The 25471-nt window shown below is 45.3% G+C and overlaps 2 protein-coding genes across 2 annotated transcripts; both read left to right on the top strand.

Moving 5' to 3' along the window:
• The first annotated feature begins 1413 nt into the window (after positions 1–1413).
• LOC121532714 (thyrotroph embryonic factor-like) lies at positions 1414–5499 on the top strand. Its single transcript, XM_041838498.1, has 2 exons — positions 1414–1494; positions 4339–5499. Exons 1-2 carry the CDS (start codon positions 1430–1432, stop codon positions 5027–5029), a joined length of 756 nt encoding a protein of 251 aa, XP_041694432.1. The 5' UTR covers positions 1414–1429; the 3' UTR covers positions 5030–5499.
• A 5260-nt stretch (positions 5500–10759) lies between these two features.
• On the top strand, positions 10760–24205 carry nfil3-4 (nuclear factor, interleukin 3 regulated, member 4). Its single transcript, XM_041838497.1, has 2 exons — positions 10760–10876; positions 22940–24205. Exon 2 carries the CDS (start codon positions 23041–23043, stop codon positions 23878–23880), a length of 840 nt encoding a protein of 279 aa, XP_041694431.1. The 5' UTR covers positions 10760–10876; positions 22940–23040; the 3' UTR covers positions 23881–24205.
• Positions 24206–25471: the final 1266 nt, after the last annotated feature.

Genomic DNA, 25471 nt, shown 5'->3' with positions numbered 1-25471 from the left:
GGGTTTAATATTCTTTCCCCTCACAATACAGAGGACTCCTATACTTCCCCACATCATCCCCCTCTCTCCCTCTTCCCTCATCTCCCCCTATTTCTCTATTTCTCCCACCCTCTTTCTTTCTCCGTTCTCTCTCTTTCTCCGTTCTCTCTCTCTTCCGCTCTCTCCTTCTCCCTCTCTGGAGGAGGACAGACAGTGGCGACTGTGGATGTGTCTCTCAGCTCCAGATAATAAGTCTGTCATAAGGAGGGCACATTAGTGCACTCCGAGCTGCAGGAGGACTGAGATGAGGACTAAGGGGCACAATGAGCTGCCTCCCAGGGGTGGCTACTACATCTTCATCCTTAAACGGAAGGTCATCTCTACAAAAATAGCACCATTTATTAGCTTATCAACATGATGAAAAACCATGACACCTAGAAAAGTGTTACCGGTATATCAATGTTATGTCATAAACAATTAGATTGTTTATGGCATAACATTGTCCACTACTTAGTGACATTTGAGATGTTCTGATAAATCACTATTGCATGTGATAATCAATGATGTTTGTGAAAGAAAATATGTTACTATGAGAAGCCCATTACATTCAATGTGTATGATATACTGTATTTGAATAGTCATTCTGGTCTAAATTCTCTTCCATTTCTCTTGTGCATCTCAAGTTCTCAACCACATTCAGAGGACTGATGCTGACCAGAAAACCAAGGTGGCCACTACAGTGGAAACTACTAAGTGGCCTGGAATCGCAATGGAACCACAGCAACTGCCAGGATTGTATGTCAAAACAGTAGGTCAATTCCTTTAGGTCAAAAGGCAAATGATCACCATTATTGTTCAGAAGATCAGAAGGCAACATGCAATGAAAACATTTTTATACAAAATCCGCAAAGATATATAGCTAATTATCTCAAAGCATGTTTTAGGTTATAAAGGCATATGTAATCAGATTCATGTATTTAGATGGCTCTGTATGTATTAATACAATGGCAGACAAATCCATTGTTGTGCTTTTCTCTGTTGCATTGCCATCTGGTGGTTGTAAATAACCACTGCAACTTCATAATCCACTAAACAGTTTATTACCGGTTTCTAAACATTAATAAGATATCATGATGTGTCATCACAGAAATGTCTTACAGCCAGTTCAATTGTATGTACTCTATTTAACATAGTGTTAAATGTGCCTATGTGTTTTACTCATACCCTCTATTGAATTATCCTCAAAATGGCCAAATACTAAACCTTGAACGCAAGTGTCTTTGCGTGTGACTGTAGCACATGGAGATGTGTGAAACTTAATCCTCAGCCTTAAGTGTCCTGCTTGCGTCGCCTCATTAGCTAGTTTTTGAGGTGGCGCGATTGGCTAAGACGCTTGAAGGAGGGCTGTCACATGTGCTAGCAAGGCAGGGGTCCTGAGTTTGTGCCAGGCATGGGCCGAATCGGGAGGAATGGGTACTCGCTAAGCAAGCAGCGTGACTTCCTTTACATTCGAATGTGAGTATTTTTATCAGGGACAATTAGTCCAATCTATTTTTAAATGTGGGCTTGCAGCAGAGTGGTTTTCTTATATGTGTTGTGGTATGGGGGTCTCAAACCTCCATAAATAATTGGACCAGTCAGCCAGGCTTTTTCCACTACAGCTTAACTGCTGCCCATTATACCTGCTAAACCTCATATCCCTCAGCAAGCGCTCACACATACACACATAAACACATACACACTTCAATGTGAATCCACCACACCATTATAAATAGTTCAACAGGTGGAGGCCTACTTACCATATAACAGTTGGGATGGTTGCTAATTGCTGTCCACACCAAAGTAACAGAAGGATGGATGGACAGATATACTGCAGTATCTTTAGTACATTTTACAGAGCGATATCACTGTGGTGTCAAACTGTGACCAATTAGCACACAACAGACGGTTGACTCACAGGCCTTCTGAGAGAGGACTGGAGGCCCTTTTGAGCTAGCTCCATCTCACCGGGTTACTGTAGATCAAACCCATACTCAATCACCACGGCATCTTACACATGACCTTAAAACCAGAGTAACACCATGACCCGAAATGAGAGACTTCTACACCTGCACACACTGTGAGGTCAAACTTTGTCAAACTATAATCTCTGTGGCCCATTACATACTACTGGATCTGTACAATATCATCACTTGTCTATGTCTGGTCCATCTATGAATGAGTGGATCAGTATGGGGAAACTGTGCTTTTCTGTTGGAGGGTCTACCAGCCAGGCTCTGGCCAACCTCTGCTCTCAGTCATCCTGTCACCCAGTCACACTGCATCTGAGGCAAAAGGTGACACTCGGTGAGCTAAATGAGGCAATGAAACTTCCTGTGAAAAGTGGTTAGCAGCTTAGCCGACAGGATAGGAGTAGGAATCATACAAAGACCATTTCAGATCAACCAAGATAGTGAATATAAAAACATGAGCTGGTTTGAAATAGAACCACGTCTTGTCATTCACACGCACTCTACATTTTGTTAAATTGTCAACATGCACATGCATACACTTCTGACAACTAGAAACAGCAAGCTCAAGAAACAAGGCTCAAAGGTCTTACACTTTTTCAAAATTATTTTAGATACTCTCTACTCTTTAGCCATGTAAGATGAGGAGTCACAACCTGGCAAACAATAACTGATGTGTACTGGTATACACTACAATGAGTCACTTTGTGGAAGTACTGTATTTGAGACTGTATGTGGACACAGCATCCTGTGTATGTTAGATGTGATGGTATTGGGGGGGTGAAAGGGTGAGATGGACAGGGTTCTGCTACTTGCCTATAAATATGCTGGAGGGTCACTTTGTTGATATATGGTTGGCCTATGTAGACAGAGGAGGGGAATTCCATGTGAGCATAAAGACAGGAAGTGGTTTTGCCACACAATGAACTGAAACCTGGGCTGCATCTCAATAGTTTAAAGTCACTTCCTCTCCTCATATCCTCCCCTCTATCTGCACTAATGTGAAAGAACTGGACAGGTGACAGTAAATACCTGATAGGCCATCCACCACATTGTTTTCTGCCACCATGTGTTATCAGTTCAGTGCAGGTAAATGAAGAGGAAACCACTTAAGACTAAGGAGATGCCCCCTGGTACCTTTAATATAATGAATCCTGAAATCACTACCATGCATGAGTCTGAGCACCACAACAAGCCCTGCCACTGTCTACTAAATCTCAAAATGTATCCTTACTCCCACAAAGACAGTTGCTTTTTCACTTCTACAGTAATGGCATAAAAGGCATACTTGTGGTAAGTGAGACTAGAAATTAATTCATGTGAATGTCTGTGGTTTAACCATTTCAGTTCTAGGAAACAGAGACTTGACCACATAATCTGTCAGGTTGTTGAGCTTCGGCAGTTTAGAACTAAGGAAGACCTGTGGATGACTCACAGGAGAGTGCAAGCAACATGTTCACCACAACTGCTCCCTTTTATCACAGGACAGTCCCCCACTTACTGCCTGGACAACCCCCCACTCACCACATGCCCATAGGATCATCCACAGATGCATGATAAAGTACACAAACACTGGCCCATTTCTATGGAGAGGATATTTGTAAGGTAGGCTAAGGCTACAGTAGCAATACATAGGCCAGGTAATTCAGATCATTTCTTGATTTACTTTTTACATCCGTTGCTCTGGATTTCAACTCCTGAAGAAACCAGGCGCAACCATTGATAATGACCATTGTTTCCGTCAACCACACAGACGCTCGCGCTTGCACATAAATAAACACACAACATGCGCAAAAGTTTCACAGCTCAGAGCCAAAGATGCGCCTCGTCTCATTATCACTTCAGCACTTCACATCGTGACAGAGACAAAAAGGTAGGCCTGCTGGAGCTTGTAGCCCAACTATATTTCAAACCTCACCTCCTCTTACACTTCATAAAAACTCAGTAAAAATCTTTTATATGTCATGGCAAAATGTATAGGATGCAGAAAACACATGACAAAAGCCCCTAATGCTGTTCAGATTTACTTTATTTTTTTGTAAAAGTGAAATATCTAAATGGTCACTAGCTTACCAAAACTGTATTTAAAAATAACCTAGACCACTGTGTAGTTAATGGTTTTAGTCTTTTCCCATCAACATTTTCAGTGTATTTTGTTGAAATTCCAGCTTTGGCTACTTTTGTATAAATATTTCAAAGTCTAACGTACTTCTTATAACATTTTGTGTAGCCTTTGAATTAGGCTTAGGTTGCATACCCACTATGCAACACATCACAAGTAATAAATCAGGTGTGAATAATGTCTTCAAAAGCAATTTTAATATAGAGCCTTTACTTTGTCCTCTCATAGCCTACTGAGTGACATGTCTACCCCACGGAGTAGCGAAGGGCCCCTGGAGGGTATGTGCCAGCCCTCCTCCTCAGTGGAGAGCAGTGGTGGGGAGGAGGAGGTGTGGGACCCTGGCCTCCTCTTCCCTGTGGTCCGGCCGTCCTTTCTGGCCCAGAGACAACTGAGGCTCCGGACCTGCCAGAGCCATCTGTACCCCAGGACGCGCCGCAAAAGAGAGATGACCCCTGCCGATAAGAAGGACGCCAACTACTGGGATAAGCGCCACAAGAACAACGAGTCGGCCAAGCGCTCGCAGGAGAAGAGGAGGGTGAATGACCTGATGCTGGAGGGACAGCTGCTGGCCCTGAGTGAGGAGAATGCCCGGCTGAGGGCTGAGTTGATCACCCTGCAGCACTACATAGGCCTGGGGAAAGAGGCAGGCCCAGCCACCCTGCCTTCCCATGGCCCGGTTCCACTGTACAGGCTGCTGCCCGGTCTGAGTCACTCATCAGTGCCTACCAATCTGCTGATGCCCTGGGGCTCCCCCTGCCTCCCCCAGCCAGCCCTGTACCCCAGCCTGCCTCTCTACCTGCCACACTGGAGGAGCGTGAGGGGCAGAAACAGGTCCTCGACATACACAGAAGCTTCAGGGGCAGGTTCAACACATTTACTCAGCTCAGAAGGTACCTCAGTCCAGACAGCTGCTAGCTAACAGAGTGGCTTAGAACAAATCAACCCCAGATTATACATAGGCCTACTTTAATGGCATGTATTAAATGTCAGATAATACATGGACACTGTATTTATTGAAAGATTATTAATCAACAATTGCAAATCATAGTTTAAAATATTGTTATAAATGCCATATGTGTATTATTTACATTTTGAGAGTGAACTGGGAGTTCATTAAATTAATCTCAGACTGTTACATGAGGAATATGACTTCTGTATTTTTTGGCAAAATGTGACTTTGGTATTTCCCAAGATAGTGACTGACCCTTGAGATTCTAGTATACACATTTCTTTATGAAGAAAATAGTTATGAAAAAGACATCAGTAATGAAAAAATATATATTTCCCATATTTGTTTTATTTTTAACTTTTTAAATGATTAACTAAATACAAATGTATCCGGAGTCAAAACATATGACAAACTACATCATATGGTTAACTTGTATTTAGTTGAATAGGTTATTGAAGATAAATGGTAGAAATTAGACCTCTTGACCTTTTGCCTATCTTAAAAAATATGTCTTATCCTTTGCAGGTAGGTTTTTATATTTTATATTTAGGACAACAAATAAGTAGGCTGTATTCTATGGAGCACAAGATGGGGCTCCATAGAATGTCCTCTTCTTATTCTGCTGTATATCTAATACAAGTGTTCTTTTTCTAATGACACAGCAATAAAACTGGTTCAACAACTTTTACAATTACAGTGAATATTCAATTATTCAGGGTTAAAATAGATATTACATTTACATTTACATTTACGTCATTTAGCAGACGCTCTTATCCAGAGCGACTTACAAATAGGTGCATTCACCTTATAGCCAGTGGGATAACCACTTTACAAAGTTTTTTTTTTTTGGGGGTAGAAGGATTACTTTAACCTATCCCAGGTATTCTAGGAGCTTGTTCCACCATTGGGGTGCCAGAGCAGCGAACAGTTTTGATTGGGCTGAGCGGGAACTATGCTTCCGCAGAGGTAGGGGAGCCAGCAGGCCAGAGGTGGATGAACGCAGTGCCCTCGTTTGGGTGTAGGGACTGATCAGAGCCTGAAGGTACGGAGGTGCCGTTCCCCTCACAGCTCCGTAGGCAAGCACCATGGTCTTGTAGCAGATGCGAGCTTCAACTGGAAGCCAGTGGAGTGTGCGGAGGAGCGGGGTGACGTGAGAGAACTTGGGAAGGTTGAACACCAGACGGGCTGCGGCATTCTGGATGAGTTGTAGGGGTTTAATGGCACAGGCAGGGAGCCCAGCCAACAGCGAGTTGCAGTAATCCAGACGGCAGATGACAAGTGCCTGGATTAGGACCTGTGCCGCTTCCTGTGTAAGGCAGGGTCGTACTCTCCGAATCAATTTTAGACCTTCTGCATTTTCCCCCAATTAAATGTTGCATTTTTAACACCAATGGAATTTACAAAAAAAACTTTTTCTAAGAGCAGAAAATATTTTTCTCGTTCTCAAATTGAATTTAAAGCAATCAAAGAAACATTTTCAATCGCTTTTAATTCAACAGCTCGCTTTGTTCTGTTAGTTGGACATTGTACACAAACACAATTTCTTTATTAGCCTAATGGCAAGAATTAGAAAAACTAACACGACAATCGACCTTCTAAAACGCACTCTGAAACTATGGATTTAAAATGCTTTGACAGCTACAAACGGAGATGAGCAATATTGGTTTGAACAAGTATAGGAATTGTACTGTTCAAATAGCAGTTTTTCTGCGGTGTGAAGCATCGAAGAAGGCTTCACTGAAACTAGGTGCTCTTTTTGGTTGATGGGTGGTAATCCCCTCTATCCCCACACAGTGAAGTTGCTTATTGCCAACTATTGCACATTGCAGAAAGTTAGACATACTGTGCCTTCGGAAAGCATTCAGACCCCTTGACTTTTCCCCCCAAAAAATTACGTTACAGCCTTATTCTAAAATTGATTAAATAAAACAAAAATGACTAAAAACCTGTTTTCGCGTCGTCATTATGGTGTATTGTGTGTAGATTGATGAGGGGGGGGTTTAATCAATTTTAGAATAAGGCTATAACCTAACAAAATGTGGAAAAAGTCAAGGGGTCTGAATACTTTCCGAATGCATTATTGTGGAAAAGCGGCCGTTTTTCGAATTCACATACTGATATGCCTTAGAATGGCTGGCTGGTTACTGGCTGGCTGGCTGGCTGCAACCTGGTCTCAGAGCATTTTGTATTATTCTGTAGGTAAATCCCAGACACGCCATTTAGTATGATATGTTATGTTTCGTATGGTATGTATTTGTGATTGTCCATCACCGACTATTACAATTCTTATTATATGTTACGAATATGCAAAACGTACAATATGTTACGAATTTGCAAAATGTATGGTATGTTAAGAATTCTAGCTAGGTGGCTAACGTTAGCTAGCTGGCCAACATTAGCTAGGGGTTAGGGTTAGGGTTACGTTTAGGAGTTAGGTTAAAGGGTTAAGGTTAGGGGAAGGGTTAGAGTTAGCATGATAGGTAACCCTTCCCCTAACCCTAACCCTTTTAGCTAACCCTTCCACTAACCCTAAGTAGTTGCAAAGTGGTAAATAGTTGAAAAGTTGTTAATTAGCTTGCCAAAGTTGTCTGTGATGAGATTTGAACTCGCAACCTTTGGGTTGCGTGACATTCACGTTATACACCCACCCCTCCACCCCGACCAATCACCCTACTTTCGTTTTTGCCTTATGTAACCATACCAAACGTATCATACAGTCACTTTAACAGAGCCACTTTAACTCTACCCACATGTACATATTACTTCAACTACCTCAACTAGCCGGTGCCCCCGCACATTGACTCTGCACCGGTACCCCCCTGTATATATAGCCTCCCTACTGTTAGGGAGGCTATATGTAGCTCAGCTGGTAGAGCACGGCACTTGTAACGCCAAGGTAGTGGGTTCGATCCCCGGGACCACCCATACACAAAAAAAAAAAAAATGTATGCACGCATGACTGTAAGTTGCTTTGGATAAAAGCGTCTGCTAAATGGCATATTATATTATTTTATTTTACTTCTGCTCTTTTTTTCTCAACACTTTTTTTGTTGTTGTTTTATTTGTACTTTTTTGTTAAAAATAAATGCACTGTTGGTTAAGGGCTGTAAGTAAGCATTTCACTGTAATGTCTGCACCTGTTGTATTCGGCGCATGTGGCTAATAAAATTTGATTTGATTTGATTTTAATACTAATTTGAGCGCAACGGATTTACATTTACTATGTTATGTTTAGTCTATGAGATCAGACTAGCCAAGACAATAGCAAGTGATTCTAGAACACCAGATTCCTACAGTAGCCTACTTCTAACTGTACAGTAGCCTACTTATTCTCAAATAACAAAATACAATACTTCTATTTGAGTTATTAATACCAGCCATATGTGAACTCTATTTTGTGTGGTCCTCTGTAGCTCAGCTGGTAGAGCACGGCGCTTGTAACGCAAAGGTAGTGGGTTCGATCCCTGGGGCCACCCATACACAAAAATGTATGCACGCATGACTGTGAGTCGCTTTGGATAAAAGCGTCTGCTAAATGGCATATTATTATGTGGGTGAGGAGAGCTCATGAGAGGAGTGTAATTGCCATGCTGTTTTGGGGTGTGAAACCATTGGTGCTTAATGGTGACAGTATGGACACCTCTCTTAACACCAGACTCTTTTGAGCACATCTAATTTTTGACTGAGGCCCTTCACACTCTTGCTAAAGTGTGAGAACATCACTCATTCAATATAAGATATGGGTTCCCATCATCACCTTCTGCCTACTGCTATGGCAGTAAATAGTTTAACGAAGCATGGTCCTCATTCAAGCATGGTCCTGAAGCATGGTCCTGAAGCATGGTCCTCATTCAACGGAAAGAAAATTCAGAGTTGACTAGATTTACATTTTAATCATTTAGCAGACGCTCTTATCCAGAGCGACTTACAGTTAGTGCATACATTATTTTATATTTTTCATACTGGCCCCCCGTGGGAATCAAACCCACAACCCTGGCGTTGCAAACACCATGCTCTACTGAGCTACATCCCTGCCGGCCATTCCCTCCCCTACCCTGGGCCAATTGTGCGCCGCCCCATGGGTCTCCCAGTCGCGGCCGGCTACGACAGAGACTGGATCCGAACCAGGATCTCTAGTGGCACAGCTAGCACTGTGATGCAGTGCCTTAGACCACTGCGCCACTCGGGAGTCTATAGATGTCTCCATAGGTCTCGGAATAGTTGAATTTCTCTGGCCACATTCTATGGGCTGGTTTCCCGGAACCCAGATGAAGCCTACTGCTGCATTAAAATGCATGCCAATTGGGTATTCTTAATTGAAAGTGCTTTTTAGTACAGGACTAGGCTTGACCTGAGTCAGGAAAACGCACTATTCTTCATGTATAAACCCTTACTAGGCATCCAGCAGAAGGCACTTCAGTACAGCACTGTACTGCACAACACAGTACAATCTATGGCAATCCATGCAATAATGTCTATCTGCGGACTGCAGTTACTACAAGGAATGCCTCACATGAAACGTCTACATGCCATGCCCACTGCCATTGAGGCTGCTTGTAACAGTAGGCCTACCGCCTGCAGATAGACCCTTCTCAAAAAATGCAAGACTTGTTTCTATGATAAGCCACTAGATGGAGTACTGTACTACATTAAATGGAATCTCAGTCATAACATGCTTGGTCAATAAAGTATTGTTTGTCAAAATCTTCCAAATCATACAGGTTAACCCCCCCAAAAAATGTATGTCAAATTGCAAGAAGTAATTATTAATTAGTTATTAACAAACTAGAAAGATCATGACAGTTGTGAACAAATGTAGCCTAACTGTTGATGCTGGATAATTAAAACATTTGGTGACACAGTAGGACTTTGTTATTTTGCCATTGCACTGGAATTTCCCGATCTTAGCTGGGATATTCTTGACCTCATATTTGCTACATAATTCTTTATAATAAAGCTATACAAAGTTTTCACAGGATTCCACTTTCCAGTGTTTACCCCAGTGGAAAAAGAAATGTCACCCCTAGCATGACAAAGGACAGAAATGTAATTGAAACTTGTCGGAAACTTGTGGTCATATGAGGGACTTTTTGCATCTTTAAGTAAATTGCTTTATCACAACATAGAATACAGAGTGATAGGTAAGGGGCTAGAAAGAGAGAAAAAATATTTGAGGGGTCAGGGAAGGACATGGTAAGCCAGGTATCAGATCTACTAGCTGACACTTCCAGCCTTCCTCTGCTCAAACACATCTCCCAGATAGTCCAGGGTAGGGGAGGGAATGGCCGGCAGGGATGTCGCTCAGTTGGTAGAGCATGGCGTTTGCAACGCCAGGGTTGTGGGTTCGTTTCCCACGGGGGGCCAGTATGAAAAAAAAAATGTATGCACTCACTAACTGTAAGATGCTCTGGATAAGAGCGTCTGCTAAATGACTTAAATGTAAATGTTAAATGTAATGACATAGGTAAGCCACGACCACCACGTTGAGGGGGACTGAGGGGGATACAGACACACAGAAAAGAAGGGGTGGGCTAGGCTAGGTGGAGCGGGGGTGGACTGACAGACAGACAGACAGACTTAATATGCTAAGAGAGAAAAAAAAGGTTGAGTGTGAGGTCACATTCTGGTGGTCTGTGACAAAGCCACTTTACCGTAGGTGAACTTCAGGAGAGATAGGGAAGGATGAGTATACAGTTCTGTAAGTTGCCGTATGTTGCTCACAGAGACACAATGGGCAGGCGGTGAAACTTTGATTGAGGTCATTGTCACATTGCGTCAGCGGTCGACTCACTGGAATATAGTTGCCAGCAGCAGAAGGTAAGGTCCTGTGTTCATTTTCACAACATTTTCACTCAACTCTGTGGTGGACAGACAAGGTCTAAATTAAAGTTCCTTATACATATGACATATATAGCTACAGAGAGTGTGGTATAGCCAAGAGTTAATGGGTACAATATGTTATTTTTCTTACCCATGCACTGTGGACTGATAACTGACTTACCGCTGTCACTCTCAAGTCTCAACTTGGAGCATTAATCAGAGAATAATACTACGCTCTTGAAATTGTGACTAATATTTTCAGAACTGAAAAGTTAGTCTTAACTTACATTATTCTGGTTTTCAGACTTTAGGGAGGTGTTATCATAGCAAGTCTATTTTAGACATGGTATCTCAGATCTGGGTATATTTTAAATGAGGTGACTTCCCTATTAAAAAAAGATGGCACATTTTATACAACTTTAGACTGGATAGGAGCTAGTTCTTGAAACAAATGAACAACTTTCTTTACCTTATTTAGAATACTTTGTGCAACCTACAAAAAGCAATACAACAATGCTATTTTGGGCATTAGTATTGTATAAGTGAGAAATTTGAAATGTTCGTAAGCCTGTGTAGGACCATAAGACCTTTCCAAGTTTACATAATAAACGTGATTACAGCAATAACAAATGTTTTTAAGTGACTGATTATTGTTCTATATAAGAGGGTGAAAATTTGACATATCAGCAGATAATATTATCTTCAAGTAATCATTTATTTTGGTATTTTATTCCCTGTTAAAAACAGTACAACATTTGCAGAGTTACATAGGCTTAGTTAGTCTGGCTCTACGTGTAGACGGTAGAACAACAAGAAAATGAATAATGGGTATTTTTGCTGTTCTTCTTCTGTCGACGAGCAAATTAAAAAGCGTCAATAAAAGTATTAGTAAAGTACTTTTACAAAAAACAGTGTTTAATAAAAAGTACTTTTCCTATAGACTCTAGACACATACAATGCAAGAAAGCTGCTACAGTACATCACTAACTAATTTGATATGTTATCTTTCAAGGAATGTATGCGTTAACTGAAAAGGCATGCTTGTGGTAAAGGCAATATTCTCCGGAGAATTTAAGAGGTACTGCACATCCATTTTTTATTATTGCCGCCATGACAGATCGCCGAAAACATTAACTGTAAAAGTCAGGAGGTTAACCAATGGTTTCCTATTAGGTACCAGGGAGAGAGACTCAAGTACTTCACAAAGCAAGGAAGGAAACAACAACAGACCAACTGGTGCTGCGACTGCTGCTGTAATAACGGAGAGGTGTCAAAATAAGAAGTTTAAAAGTTCCTTACTAAAAAGCAGTGTCTATAATTAGCTTGTCAATAAGCAGCAGGTGCAGTAACTCTAGCAGTGAGGGTTTCGTCTCCGGAGAGGACTGTTCAGGAAGCTGAGCAACACTCTCTGCTGCAGTCCTTTGCTGTCCTAGACTCCATAATCGCTAACACTGTACACAGCAGCACTGCTCTCCACTTGCTAGGCCTCTTCCCTTGACCCCTGACAAATGTTCTCCAACTCATCGTTGGGGCAAGTTTTTCCAGTTTGTACCAATTTAGGCCACGGCACTGCTTTACCTCCAGCAACTTTAGCAACAAGCAACTCTAGCACCTGGCTCTAAATATGCAGCACCCCATGGAATACTGTAGCAATGTCAATTAGGTTTAAAATGGTCTGGATATGGTTGTACACTCCATAAGTAGATTGGTTGCTTCTAGTTATGAATTGATGAAGAAGAGGCGTAAATTATCTTGGTCTGCAATTTTTCTAGCTAGTCGTACAATAATGTAAAGAGAAGGCAAAACAGCAAGGGAAACCTTGAGAAATTTGCCCACAAGCCTTCGACAGAGGTCCACCTACATTATATATAGTGCAGGGGATTGGGCAGACATCGTATTTTTAACTTCTAGGTGCATGTACTTCCACCACAAGGCAGAGCTCTACTCTCTGTCTCTCATCTCAGTCTGTGGGTACATTTTGATGCCCTTCACTCTGACTGCCACTTCAAAGAATAAGTATAGCAGCAACGCGCAACAAAGTTGGTCTACTGTGAACTTGAAGAAGAAACGTTTTTATCATAAAGTTGTATTTTCTGGGGTTCTTGCATATGCAACATGCTCCTTTTCAATATTGTTAGTAATCATAATATTGAATTGTTGTTGCAAAATTGCTTCAGACTATCCAAAGATCTACATAATGAATCTAATAGAAGGACAGACAGACTGCTCGCAAAGTATTAATAAAAAAGAGAACTTGCAGGACATTTCACGATAAGTCGAGGTAACATTATAAGAAGCTATAATAGCTATGTTATGTGGCAAAAAGGAAAACACGAAGCAGACTTAACTCTTTAAAAACCTGCTTTAATCCTAATATTGTGTGCTATAGCATGGAAAATTAAAACATGTGACTCTGAATGCCAACATAAGGCTGTTTGTTAATTTCCAATATTACAACGGTTATCCTCAAGAAATGTTGTTCGCTTCATGTTTTCATTTGCTTACCATGATACTTCTGAGTATCATGATACTGGTATCTTGACAACCCTGAAAGGGTCTGACATGATAACCTTTGGGGAATTTTGTAAAACACACAGACGTTGTTTTTAGCTTAAAAATACATGGTTCGGCGCAACAGACCAAATATCAAAAGTGCCCAGAGAGAGCCATGTTATCAAATCAAATCAAACTATATACAGGGGGTACAGGTTAGTCGAGGTAATTTGTACATGTAGGTAGGGGTAAAGTGACTATACATAGATAATAGACAGCGGGTAGCAGCAGTGTAAAAACAAATGGGGGGGGGTCAATGTAAATAGTCCGGGTGGCCATTTGATTAATTGTTCAGCAGTCTTATGGCTTGGGGATAGAAGCTGTTAAGGAGCCTTTTGGTCCTAGACTTGACGCTCCGGTGCCTCTTGCCGTGTGGTAGCAGAGAGAACAGTCTATGACTTGGCTGACTGGAGTCTTTGACAATTTTTTGGGCTGTCCTCTGACACTGCCTAGTATATAGGTCCTGGATGGCAGGAAGCTTGGCCCCAGTGATGTACTGGGCAGTATGCACTACCCTCTGTAGCGCCTTACGGTCAGATGCCGAGCAGTTGCCATACCAGGCGGTGATGCAACCGGTCAGGATGCTCATCAAACACAGGATATCTTATAAATCTAGATAATGATACCTGTGCGATAGCATCTGTAATCATTCTCATTTCATTAGTTATCTTCAGATACTGTAGCTGCCAGTGTAATTACACCAGTTTAGGATGGACACACTGTATTATGCACAGTTGTGATTGTGATCAGACTTTGATAAAATATATGAGTAAGTAGTCTCACCCAAGTACACAGTCATTTCTGGGATGTTTACAGCATTTGAACTTTTTACCCATCTACCAATAGGTGCCCTTCTTTGCGAGGCATTGGAAATCCTCCCTGGTCTTTGTGGTTGAATCTGTGTTTGAAATTCATTGCTCGACTGAGGGACCTTACCGATAATTGTATACATGGGATACAGAGATGAGGTAGACAGTCAAAAATCAAGTTAAACACTATTATTGCACACAGAGTGAGTCCATGCAACTTATTTTGTGACTTGTTAAGCACATTTTTACTCCTGAACTTATTTAGGCATATCATAACAAAGGGGTTGAATACTTATTGACTCATGGCATTTCAGCTTTTCATTTTTTTATTAAATTGTAAAAATGTCTAAAAACATAATTCCTCTTTGACATTATGGAGTATTGTGTGTAGGCCAGTGACATATATATATATGTTTTATATCCATTTTAAATTCAGGCTGTAACACAACAACATTTTGAAAAAGACAAGATATGTGTATACTTTCTGAAGGCACTGTATGTGTGTGTTCGAGTGTCAGTGTAGTATGTGTGAGTATGTGGGTAAAGTCCAGTGAGTGTGCATAGAGCCAGTGCAAGAGAGTTAGTGCTAAAAAAAAGGGGTTCAATGCAAATAGTCCGGGTAGCCATTTGATTAACTGTTCAGCAGTCTTAAGGCTGTTCAGGAGCCCTATGGTCCCAGCCTTGGTGCTCCTGTACCGCTTGCCGTGCGGTAGCAGAGAGAACAGTCTATGACTTGGGTGGTTGGAGTCTTTGACAATTTCTAGGGCCCTGACACTGCCTTGTATAGAGGTCCTGGATGGCAGGAAGCTTGAACCCAGTGATGTACTGGGCTGTACACACTACCCTCTGTAGCGCCTTGCGGTCGGATGCCAAGCAGTTGTCATACCAAGCGGTGATGCAGCCAGTCAAAATGCTCTCAATGGTGCAGCTGTATAACTTTTTGAGGATCTGAGGGCCCATGCTAAATCTTTTCAGCCTCCTGAGGGGACTGTGTTGGTGTGTTTGGACCATGATAGGTCCTCAGTGATGTGGACCCGCTCCACTACAGCCCTGTCGATGTGAATGGGGGCGTGCTTGGCCATCCGTTTCCTGTAGTCCACGATCAGCTCCTTTGTCTTGCTGACGTTGAGGGAGAGGTTGTTGTGCTGGCAACACCATGCCAGGTCTCTGACCTCCTCCCTGTAGGCTGTCTCATTGTCGTCAGTGATCAGGCCTACCACCGTTGTGTCGTCGGCAAACTTAATGATGGTGTTGGAGTCGTGGGTGAATAGGGAGTACAGGAAGGGACTAAACATGTACCCCTGAGGGGCCCCCATGTTGAGGGTCAGCGTGGTGGATGTGTTGTTGCCTACCCTCACCACCTGGGGGCGGACCGTCAGGAAGTCCAGGATAGAGTTGCAGAGGAAAATGTTTAATCCCAGGGTCCTCAAGTCAAATCAAATGTTATTTGTCACATGCGCCGAATACAACTGGTGTAGACTTTACCGGGTACTTAGCCATGAGCTTGGAGGGCACTATGGTGTTGAACGCTGAGCTGCAGTCATTGAACAGCATTCTCACGTAGGTGTTCCTTCTGTCGTGTGGGATAAGAGCAAAAAAGGGAAAGGTCAGTGTGTGTGAATTGGAGTGGGTCCAGAGTGCCGTAAAGAGGCCATATGAAATTGAACACAAGCCTTTCCCTCAAGGCCTCACATCTCAAAGTCTTATGACTAAAATCATCACACTAACCTCAAATGACATCATTGTTGGTTTTATGTTAGATATCTGGCTAGTAATGTAGTGTAAATCTCTAGTGTATTTTTCGCTGTTTTTCTCTATTTCAGACATACACTTATCTCAATTGCAACACACCACTATAGGACCTTAGCTTGTCCCCACTAACCCTGTCTATAACTACTTCAGCCTATGGAGCTACATTCATCTGGTCTCCTTCAGATGATTCTAGTAGTTATTATGTTGGTCTGGTGGCTATGCTGCTGGCATCATGGGACTGACAGCTGGTACAGAATTGTCTCAGCTCTCTCTGCTATAGGGAAACATGGTGGACAAACGACATCAAACAGCAGCCAGCATTGTAATCCAAACCAACCAATCAAACTATTGAGCTGCATAACACTGACATCCAGACAGATCAGAGTTCACATTGGGACATGGTGCTCTCATGTGATTTGAAGGAGTCAGGCACAGGAGGGTAAATCACAGAATACAGAGTTTATTCCGTAGTACACAGTTACGCTGGATAGCGTCAACAGTCCAGTGCGCACTGGAACAAAAACAGGCACACAGGGAAAATATACCCCGGCAATACAAAGTACAGGTAGCTCTACCGAGCTACACTCATCTCACATGCAACAATCACCCACAAGGACAAGGGGGCAGAGGGAACACTTAAACACATACTAATGAGGGGAATATGAACCAGGTGTGTGTAATTGACAAGACAAGACAAATGGAATGATGAGATATGGAGCGGCAGTGGCTAGAAGGCCGTTGACGACGAACGCCGAAGCCTGCCCGAACAAGGGGAGGCAGCTTCGGAGGAAGTCGTGACAGTACCCCCCTCCTTGACGTGCAGCTCCAGCAGCGCGCCGACCCCGGCCTCGGGGACGGCCAGGAGGACCCGGAGCAGGACGAGCCGCATGGCGACGGTGGAAATTCCGCAACAGGGAGGGATAGAGGATATCCCTCACCGGGACCCAGCACCGTTCCTCCGGACCGTACCCCTCCCACTCCACGAGGTATTGAAGGCCCCCCACCCGACGCCTCGAATCCAGGATGGAACGGACGGAGTACGCCGGGGCCCCCTCGATGTCCAGAAGAGGCGGAGGGACCTCCCGCACCTCAGACTCCTAGAGCGGACCAGCCACCACCGGCCTGAGGAGAGACACATGAAACGAGGGGTTAATACGGTAATCATGGGGGAGTAATAACTTATAGGTAATCTCATTGATTCTCCTTAGGACTTTGAACGGCCCCACAAACCGCGGGCTCAGCTTCCGGCAGGGCAGGCGGAGGGGCAGATTCCGGGTCGAGAGCCAGACCCGATCACCTGGTACGAAGACCAGGGCCTCACTGCGGTGGCAGTCAGCGTTGGCCTTCTGACGACGCACGGCGCGTTGAAGGTGGATGTGGGCAGCGTCCCATGTCTCCTCTGCGCGCCGAAACCAGTCATCCACCGCAGGAGCCTCGGTCTGGCTCTGGTGCCACGGTGCCAGAACCAGTTGGTAACCTAAAACACATTGGAATGGCGTTAGGTTAGTGGAGGAGTGACGGAGAGAGTTCTGGGCATATTCGGCCCATGGCAAGAACACCGACCACTCCCCCGGCCGGTCCTGGCAGTAGGACCGCAGGAACCTACCCACATCCTGATTTACCCGTTCCACCTGCCCATTAGACTCGGGGTGGAAACCAGAGGTCAGGCTGACCGAGACCCCCAGACGTTCCATGAACGCCTTCCAGACCTTGGATGTGAACTGGGGACCTCGGTCAGACACTATATCCTCTGGTACCCCGTAGTGCCGGAAGACGTGTGTAAACAGGGCCTCCGCAGTTTGCAGGGCAGTGGGGAGACCAGGCAGAGGAAGGAGGCGGCAGGCCTTGGAAAAGCGGTCCACAACGACAGGATGGTGGTGTTACCTTGGGAGAGGGGAAGATCGGTAAGGAAATCAACACTCAGGTGAGACCATTGTTGTTGTGGAACTGGTAAAGATTGTAACTTACCCGCTGGGAGGTGCTTACGTGCCTTACTCTGGGCGCACACCGAGCAGGAGGAGACATACACCCTCACGTCCTCAGCCAAGGTAGGTCACCAGTACTTTCAGGTCAGGCAGCTCACTGTACGACCAATTACTGCGTGACCAGAGGAGGGTGACGTGTGTGCCCAGTAGATCAGACTATCACGGATAAGAGCAGGCACGTACTGCAGCCCAGCTGGACACTGAGGTGGAGATGGCTTTGTGCGTAACGCCTGCTCTAAAATCCGCGTCCATCGCCCATACTACCGGCGCCACTGGGAGTATGGGGGTGTTGTCTCTGGGCCTCTCCTCTGTGTCATACAGCCGTAACAATGCGTCTGCCTTCACGTTCTTCATACCCAGAATGTATGATAGTGTGAAATCAAACCGGGTGAAGAATAGGGCCCATCTAGCCTGGCGAGGATTCAGCCTCCTCGCTGCCCGGATGTACTCCAGGTTACGGTGGTCCGTCCAGATGAGGAAAGGATGTTTCGCCCCTTCGAGCCAATGCCTCCACACGGTCAGGGCTCGGACAACAGCCAACTATCCCGATCACCAACGTCGTAGTTCTGCTCCGCCGGGCTGAGCTTCTTAGAGAAGAAGGCACAGGGGCGGAGCTTGGGTGGCGTGCCCGAGCGTTGAGATAGGACAGCGCCTATCCTACCTCGGATGCATCCACCTCCACTACGAACGGTAGTGATGGATCGGGGTGGGCCAGTACCGGGGCTGAGGTGAACAGACCCCTCAGGTTACTGAAGGCCCTGTCAGCCTCAGCAGACCAGTGGAGCCGGGACGGCCCACCCTTCAACAGAGATGTAATGGGAGCTGCGACCTTGCCAAAGCCCCGGATAAACCTCCGATAGTAATTGGTGAAGCCAAGAAAGCGCTGCACCTCCTTAACCGTGGTTGGAGTCGGCCAATTACGCATGGCTGAAATGCGATCTCCCTCCATCTCCACACCTTAGGTGGTAATGCGGTATCAGAGGAAGGAGACAGACTGCTGGAAAAACAGACACTTCTCTGCCTTGGCATAAAGGTCATTTTCCAACAGTCGGGCCAGCACTTTGCGAACCAGGGACACATGCTCGGCGCGCGTAGTGGAATACACCAGGATGTCATCAATGTAGACCACTACACCGCGACCAAGCATGTCCCGAAACACCTCGTTCACAAAGGACTGGAAGACAGATGGAGCATTCATCAAACCGTAGGGCATCACCAGGTTTTCATAATTCCCTGTGGTTGTGCTGAATGCTGTCTTCCACTCATCCCCCTCTCAGACACGCACCAGGTTGTACACACTCCGGAGATCTAATTTGGTGAAGAAGCGCGCCCCATGCATTGACTCGATCACTGAAGGAATGAGGGGGAGAGGATAAATAAATCGTATTGTTTTCTTGTTCAGTGATCGATAGTCAATGCAAGGGCGTAGACCGCCGTCTTTCTTCTTCACAAAAAGAAACTCGAGGAGGCGGGCGAAGTGGAGGGACGTATAAATCCCTGGCCCAGGGACTCAGTGACGTATGTTTCCATAGCCTCCGTTTCAGCCTGTGACAGGGGATACACATGACTCCTGGGAGGCACAGCGTCTACCCGGAGGTTTATCGCGCAATCCCCTGCCCGATGAGGTGGTAACTTAGTCACCTGCGTTTTGGAAAACGCGTGCGCCAAATCGAGGTATTCGGGGGGAATGCGCATGGTGGAGGTACTTTCTGGACTTTCCACCATGGTTGCACCAACGGAAACACCTAGACACCTACCCTGACACTCTCGCGACCACCCCTAGAGAACCCTCTGCGGCCATGAGACGGTGGGGTTGTGGAGTGCTAACCAAGGGATACCTAATACCACAGGGAAAGCAAGAGACTCAATAATAAATAAAGTGACTTGCTCGTGGGTAATCATGGTGACTGGTGCTGTAACTTCCCTAACAAACCCGGACCCTAATGGTCGACTATCAAGTGCTCTGATGGGGAGTGGAATGGATAGGGGAACGAATGAAATGCTTAGACTGTGTGAGAATGCCCTGTCCATTAAAATCCCAGCTGCGCCTGAATCGACTAGCGCCTTAAACTGGGGAACTACCATGTGATCAGGAAAGTAGATGTGTAGGGTACAGTGCGCAGCAGAGGGCTCTGAACGAGTGTCGTTATTCGATACCTGGGGTGATGCGAGAGTGCCCTTCCTGCCATCTCCAGACCCAAAGGAACGCTGACGACGTTGTGCGGTGTAATGTCCCTTCGTGCCAACAGAGTGACACTGGTGCTGTCATCCTCCGTTCTTTCTGATCGCCGCTCCACCCAGCTCCATCAGCTCGGTTCCGAGTCGGGCGGGGTTGGAACGGGCAGACCCCCTCACGGACGACCTCTGCCCGCCAGCAGGATGTCCAAGCGGATGGCCATGTCCACCAGTTGCGTGAAGGACAACATGGTGTCCGGGCAGGCTAGCTCCCTTCGGACGTCCTCCCGCAGATGGCACAAGAAGTGGTCGATGAGAGCCCGCTCGTTCCACCCGGACCCAGCTGCTAGAGTCCAGAACTCCAAGGTGAAGTCCTGCGCAGTCCTCGTCCCCTGCCTCAGGTGGACCAGCCACTCGCCCGCCTCTCGACCCTCAGGCGGGTGATTGACGACAGCCCGAAAGAGGCGAGCAAACTCCCCGTAGTTGTCCAACGTGGCTCATCCTTCGTTCCAGACCGCGTTGGCCCACTCCAGGGCTTTCCCCGAGAGGAAGGAGACGAGGGCAGACACCTTCTCCCGCTCCGATGGGGCCGGGCTGATGGAGGAATAATAAAGCTAGTTGGAGGAGGAATCCCTGACAGAGAGCAGCTGTCCCGTTGAACTCCCGTGTTCGGGATATATGGATCCCTCTAGGTGCTGGAGTGTGGGTGGCTGGATCCGGTCGCCCAGCTGGTCTCGACAGATCGGGTTCTCTCCTCTCCAGGCATTGGACGACCTGAAGAACCCGATCCATCGCTTCTCCCAAGCTGGCTAGCATCGTTGAATGCTCCTGGACCTGTGCCACGACTCCAGGCATGCGCTCCTCTCCCGCTGACTCGGGTGGGTGATTCTGTGAGAGTGTGATTTGAAGGAGTCAGGCGCAGGAGGGTAAATCACAGAATACAGAGTTTATTCCGTAGTACACGGTTACGCTGGATAGCGTCAACAGTCCAGTGCGCAAAACAGGCGCACTGGAACAAATACAGGCACACAGGAAAAATATACCCCGGCTATACAAAGTACAGGTAGCTCCACCGAGCTACACTCATCTCACATGCAACAATCACCCACAAGGACAAGGGGGCAGAAGGAAACACTTAAACACATACTAATTAGGGGTATATGAACCAGGTGTGTGTAATTGACAAGACAAGACAAATGGAATGATGAGATATGGAGCGGCAGTGGCTAGAAGGCCGGTGACGACGAACACCGAAGTCTGCCCGAACAAGGAGGGGTGGCAGCTTCGGAGGAAGTCGTGTCATTAATAAGCATGTAATGGTTCAGGAGTGCCTTTACACTGGCAAAAATAGTATTAGATAAAAATAAATAATAGCTTGATAACATGTGACTTTTGGAATTCTGTTTCAGATGTTCCCAGATTGATTAAGAATCTAAATCTGATGTTTCTGCATACGTGTGTGAGAGAGTGCATCTGTGTATTCACTTCACACACTACACAACCAGGCCGCGTAGTCTCATAGCTGTGGTTAAGCAAATCTAACATAGCTTTGTTCTTCCTGCACAGCTTCCCACCAAACCCACCCACTCACCCACCCACTCACCCTCCCCTGCAAAGAAACAGATGAGCAGGGCTCCATTGTAGTGCTTTTTCATCTATGTTCCTGTTTGTACGTATTGTGCTGTGGTTAGGGCCCATGCACTGTCGCTCATAACTGACCCCCCTCTCATCTCATACTGCATGTGAGGGGCGAGGGCCAGAAAATGAAAGGGAGGTAGAAGATATGGAGCAAGCGGTGGGCAAACTGCAGGCAAAATGTAGCTGGGGGTGGACACGTGAGAGTGTATGTGAATGTGTGAGAGAGAGAAAAATAGAGAATGAGAGAGAGAGAGAGAGAGAGAGAGAGAGAGAGAGAGAGAGAGAGAGAGAGAGAGAGAGAGAGAGCATCATTGTGAAAACAAAACCTTCCTTGTTTCTAAAACGAGCATGATCTGTATCGAGCAGATTGAGTGTGGTTGTAAGTCTCAATCAGTTGACTTGTCCGCTCTATCAGCCAGGATTATTCATGCCACGAATCAGTATGTCACAAATTACATGTAGCTCATATCTTAACTTTGGAAATTATTAAAATTCCACAAAAACAGCTATTTTCTCAATTATGTGTATTCAGTGTCTAAGCTAGGAGAATAATATGAGTTGATTAGTCAAGTTGAAACACGAGGCAGGTCCAGAGAAGTTCCTGTATCAAATCTAGAAATTGTTCGTGTGAATGACATAAGAGATGGCACAGCAAAGACTAGTCACGTAATAGTTTATCATACCAACTCTCCAACATTTTAAAGTGCAGGCCAAGCATACTGCCTTGTGTCTATCTTACATACTATATTAATCACCAGTTCAATTTACTTGAACACTCTGGAAGTCTTTCAGACATTAAGATTATTTTAGTCACACTAGAGGTGCTGGTTACACCTCAGACAACTCCTCCACCTCTGCCTTTCCACCATCTCCACTATTGCGTTATTAATCTTGTCTAGACGTGGAGGTGTCTGGTCTCAAAGACAGACTGAGGGCTGGGCAGTGGGCTGACAGTGGGATAGGAGTGGGCTTTGTGGCTCTATAACAGCATTTCATTCAAAGCTTTAACGGTCAAACACAGAAATCAATAAATGTTCTGATCTGTGACCCAGCCACTTAGACACACTGTATAGCAGAAATTTGGAAATGTATAGCCTATTCATAGGATTTTACAAATACCTTACTAATAATAAACCTGCCCTTCACAGGTTTTTCACATCCTAGAAACCAACCTGAAAGAAGTACATGAGAAGTTCCTTTTACCTGCCCAACAAAGAAACAGCCATCCTACTTTCTATATTGAGACCAGATGGAGCTCATGTCGCTATCTCCAAATGGGAGCATAGAGGAAATGGAGGACGGTCACATAGACTACCTAGAGGGGGAGCTGACACCCAAGGGCCTGCGGCGCAAGAGAGAGTTTATCCCAAATGAGAAGAAGGACGCCACCTACTGGGAGAAGCGTCGCAAGAACAATGAGGCGGCCAAGCGGTCGCGGGAGAAGAGGAGGGTGAACGATTATGTGCTGGAGAGCCGTCTGGTGGCAATGAGTGAAGAGAACGCCCGGTTGAACACAGAACTGCTGGCCCTCAAACTCCACTTTGGCCTGGTGAGCCCTGTGGCCTACGCTGCCCACCAGAACAGCCTGCTACGGCTCCGCCATGCCAACACCTACAGCCCTCAGTCCCCACCACCCAGCAGCTCAACCCAGCCCCTGGACAGGGATGTCTACTGGGGCAGGAGGCCCAGCTACAGAGACCCCTCCACTCTGCCGACTTACCACCACCGACCCTCTGTCCTGACTGGGCAACCTGCCCCTGCCCTGATTCATCCACATGCTCTACCAACCAGAAGGGGCTATCCATACTTCTTAGACATGCCCGGTGTCCTCCACCCTGCAAACTCATCCTCCCTTCTCCTGCCCCCGCTTCTCCCCCCTGCCCTATCGTCCTGGCCGGGGGTTCCCCTGCTGAGGCCCACCCCTAAGAGAGGGGGTTCAGACGAGGAGGGGGAACAGCAGGTCCCAGCAGCCTCCTCCAGCGCTGCATTACCGCACAAGCTGAGGCTGAAGACCCCCAGAGCTCCTACTGTCCTTAGGGATGTCAGAGATAGGGCCTCCCCCCCGCTCCCGCTTTATGTATCTGACTGACTGACCACACCGCACAGGAGCACAGAGCAGACCAACCACAGCGCTGTAACATTGACAACAAAGTTACAGCAAAGACATTATGTCCAACTTAAAACAGACATTTGTTAGATTTTAAAAATGTTTTGGCTTCTCAGGTTTTGCCATGCTTCTTTAGGGTCCAAGTTAACTGGATAAAATATATTATAGCATACTTTACTGTAAATCATGCTTAATTAGCTGGACTTGGGGATTAAATGTTTTATAGCGCTGAGACACTCCCATTCACTTACAGTGTGTAAAGCTCAATATGGGCAGCAAATATTATAATTGTTTTTAACTTTTTGGAATGGATGGAATTTATCTTCTCAAATTAAAAAAATCCTCTAATTGTTCACTCTTTACTGATTAGCACACAAACAGTGTGTGTGTGTGTGTGTGTGTGTGTGTGTGTGTGTGTGTGTGTGTGTGTGTGTGTGTGTGTGTGTGTGTGTGTGTGTGTGTGTGTGTGTGTGTGTGTGTGTGTGTGTGTGTGTGTGCGTGCAATGTGTAGGCTACTGTGTGGGTAATGGTTATGTTTTGTTGGCTGTCTGGTAGAGCAAGCACTGTGGTCTTGAAGTTGAGATGAAGGGGAGAATACCAGACATGACATGAAAGGAGATGAATTTTAACATAACTAGAGACACATTATGTTTATAATATACAGTGGGGAAAAAAAGTATTTAGTCAGCCACCAATTGTGCAAGTTCTCCCACTTAAAAAGATGAGAGAGGCCTGTAATTTTCATCATAGGTACACGTCAACTATGACAGACAAATTGAGGAAATAAATTCCAGAAAATCACATTGTAGGATTTTTTATGAATTTATTTGCAAATTATGGTGGAAAATAAGTATTTGGTCACCTACAAACAAGCAAGATTTCTGGCTCTCACAGACCTGTGACTTCTTCTTTAAGAGGCTCCTCTGTCCTCCACTCATTACCTGTATTAATGGCACCTGTTTGAACTTGTTATCAGTATAAAAAACACCTGTCCACAACCTCAAACAGTCACACTCCAAACTCCACTATGGCTAAGACCAAAGAGCTGTCAAAGGACACCAGAAACAAAATTGTAGACCTGCACCAGGCTGGGAAGACTGAATCTGCAATAGGTAAGCAGCTTGGTTTGAAGAAATCAACTGTGGGAGCAATTATTAGGAAATGGAAGACGTACAAGACCACTGATAATCTCCCTCGATCTGGGGCTCCACGCAAGATCTCACCCCGTGGGGTCAAAATGATCACAAGAACGGTGAGCAAAAATCCCAGAACCACACGGGGGACCTAGTGAATGACCTGCAGAGAGCTGGGACCAAAGTAACAAAGCCTACCATCAGTAACACACTACGCCGCCAGGGACTCAAATCCTGCAGTGCCAGACGTGTCCCCCTGCTTAAGCCAGTACATGTCCAGGCCCGTCTGAAGTTTGCTAGACTGCATTTGGATGATCCAGAAGAGGATTGGGAGAATGTCATATGGTCAGATGAAACCAAAATATAACTTTTTTGGTAAAAACTCAACTCGTTGTGTTTGGAGGACAAAGAATGCTGAGTTGCATCCAAAGAACACCATA

Source organism: Coregonus clupeaformis, chromosome 20, assembly GCF_020615455.1.
Source record: "Coregonus clupeaformis isolate EN_2021a chromosome 20, ASM2061545v1, whole genome shotgun sequence".
In the NCBI taxonomy this organism is placed as follows: domain Eukaryota; kingdom Metazoa; phylum Chordata; class Actinopteri; order Salmoniformes; family Salmonidae; genus Coregonus; species Coregonus clupeaformis.
Note: the sequence above shows the minus strand (reverse complement) of the source record. Positions and strands in the feature narration are given on the sequence as shown.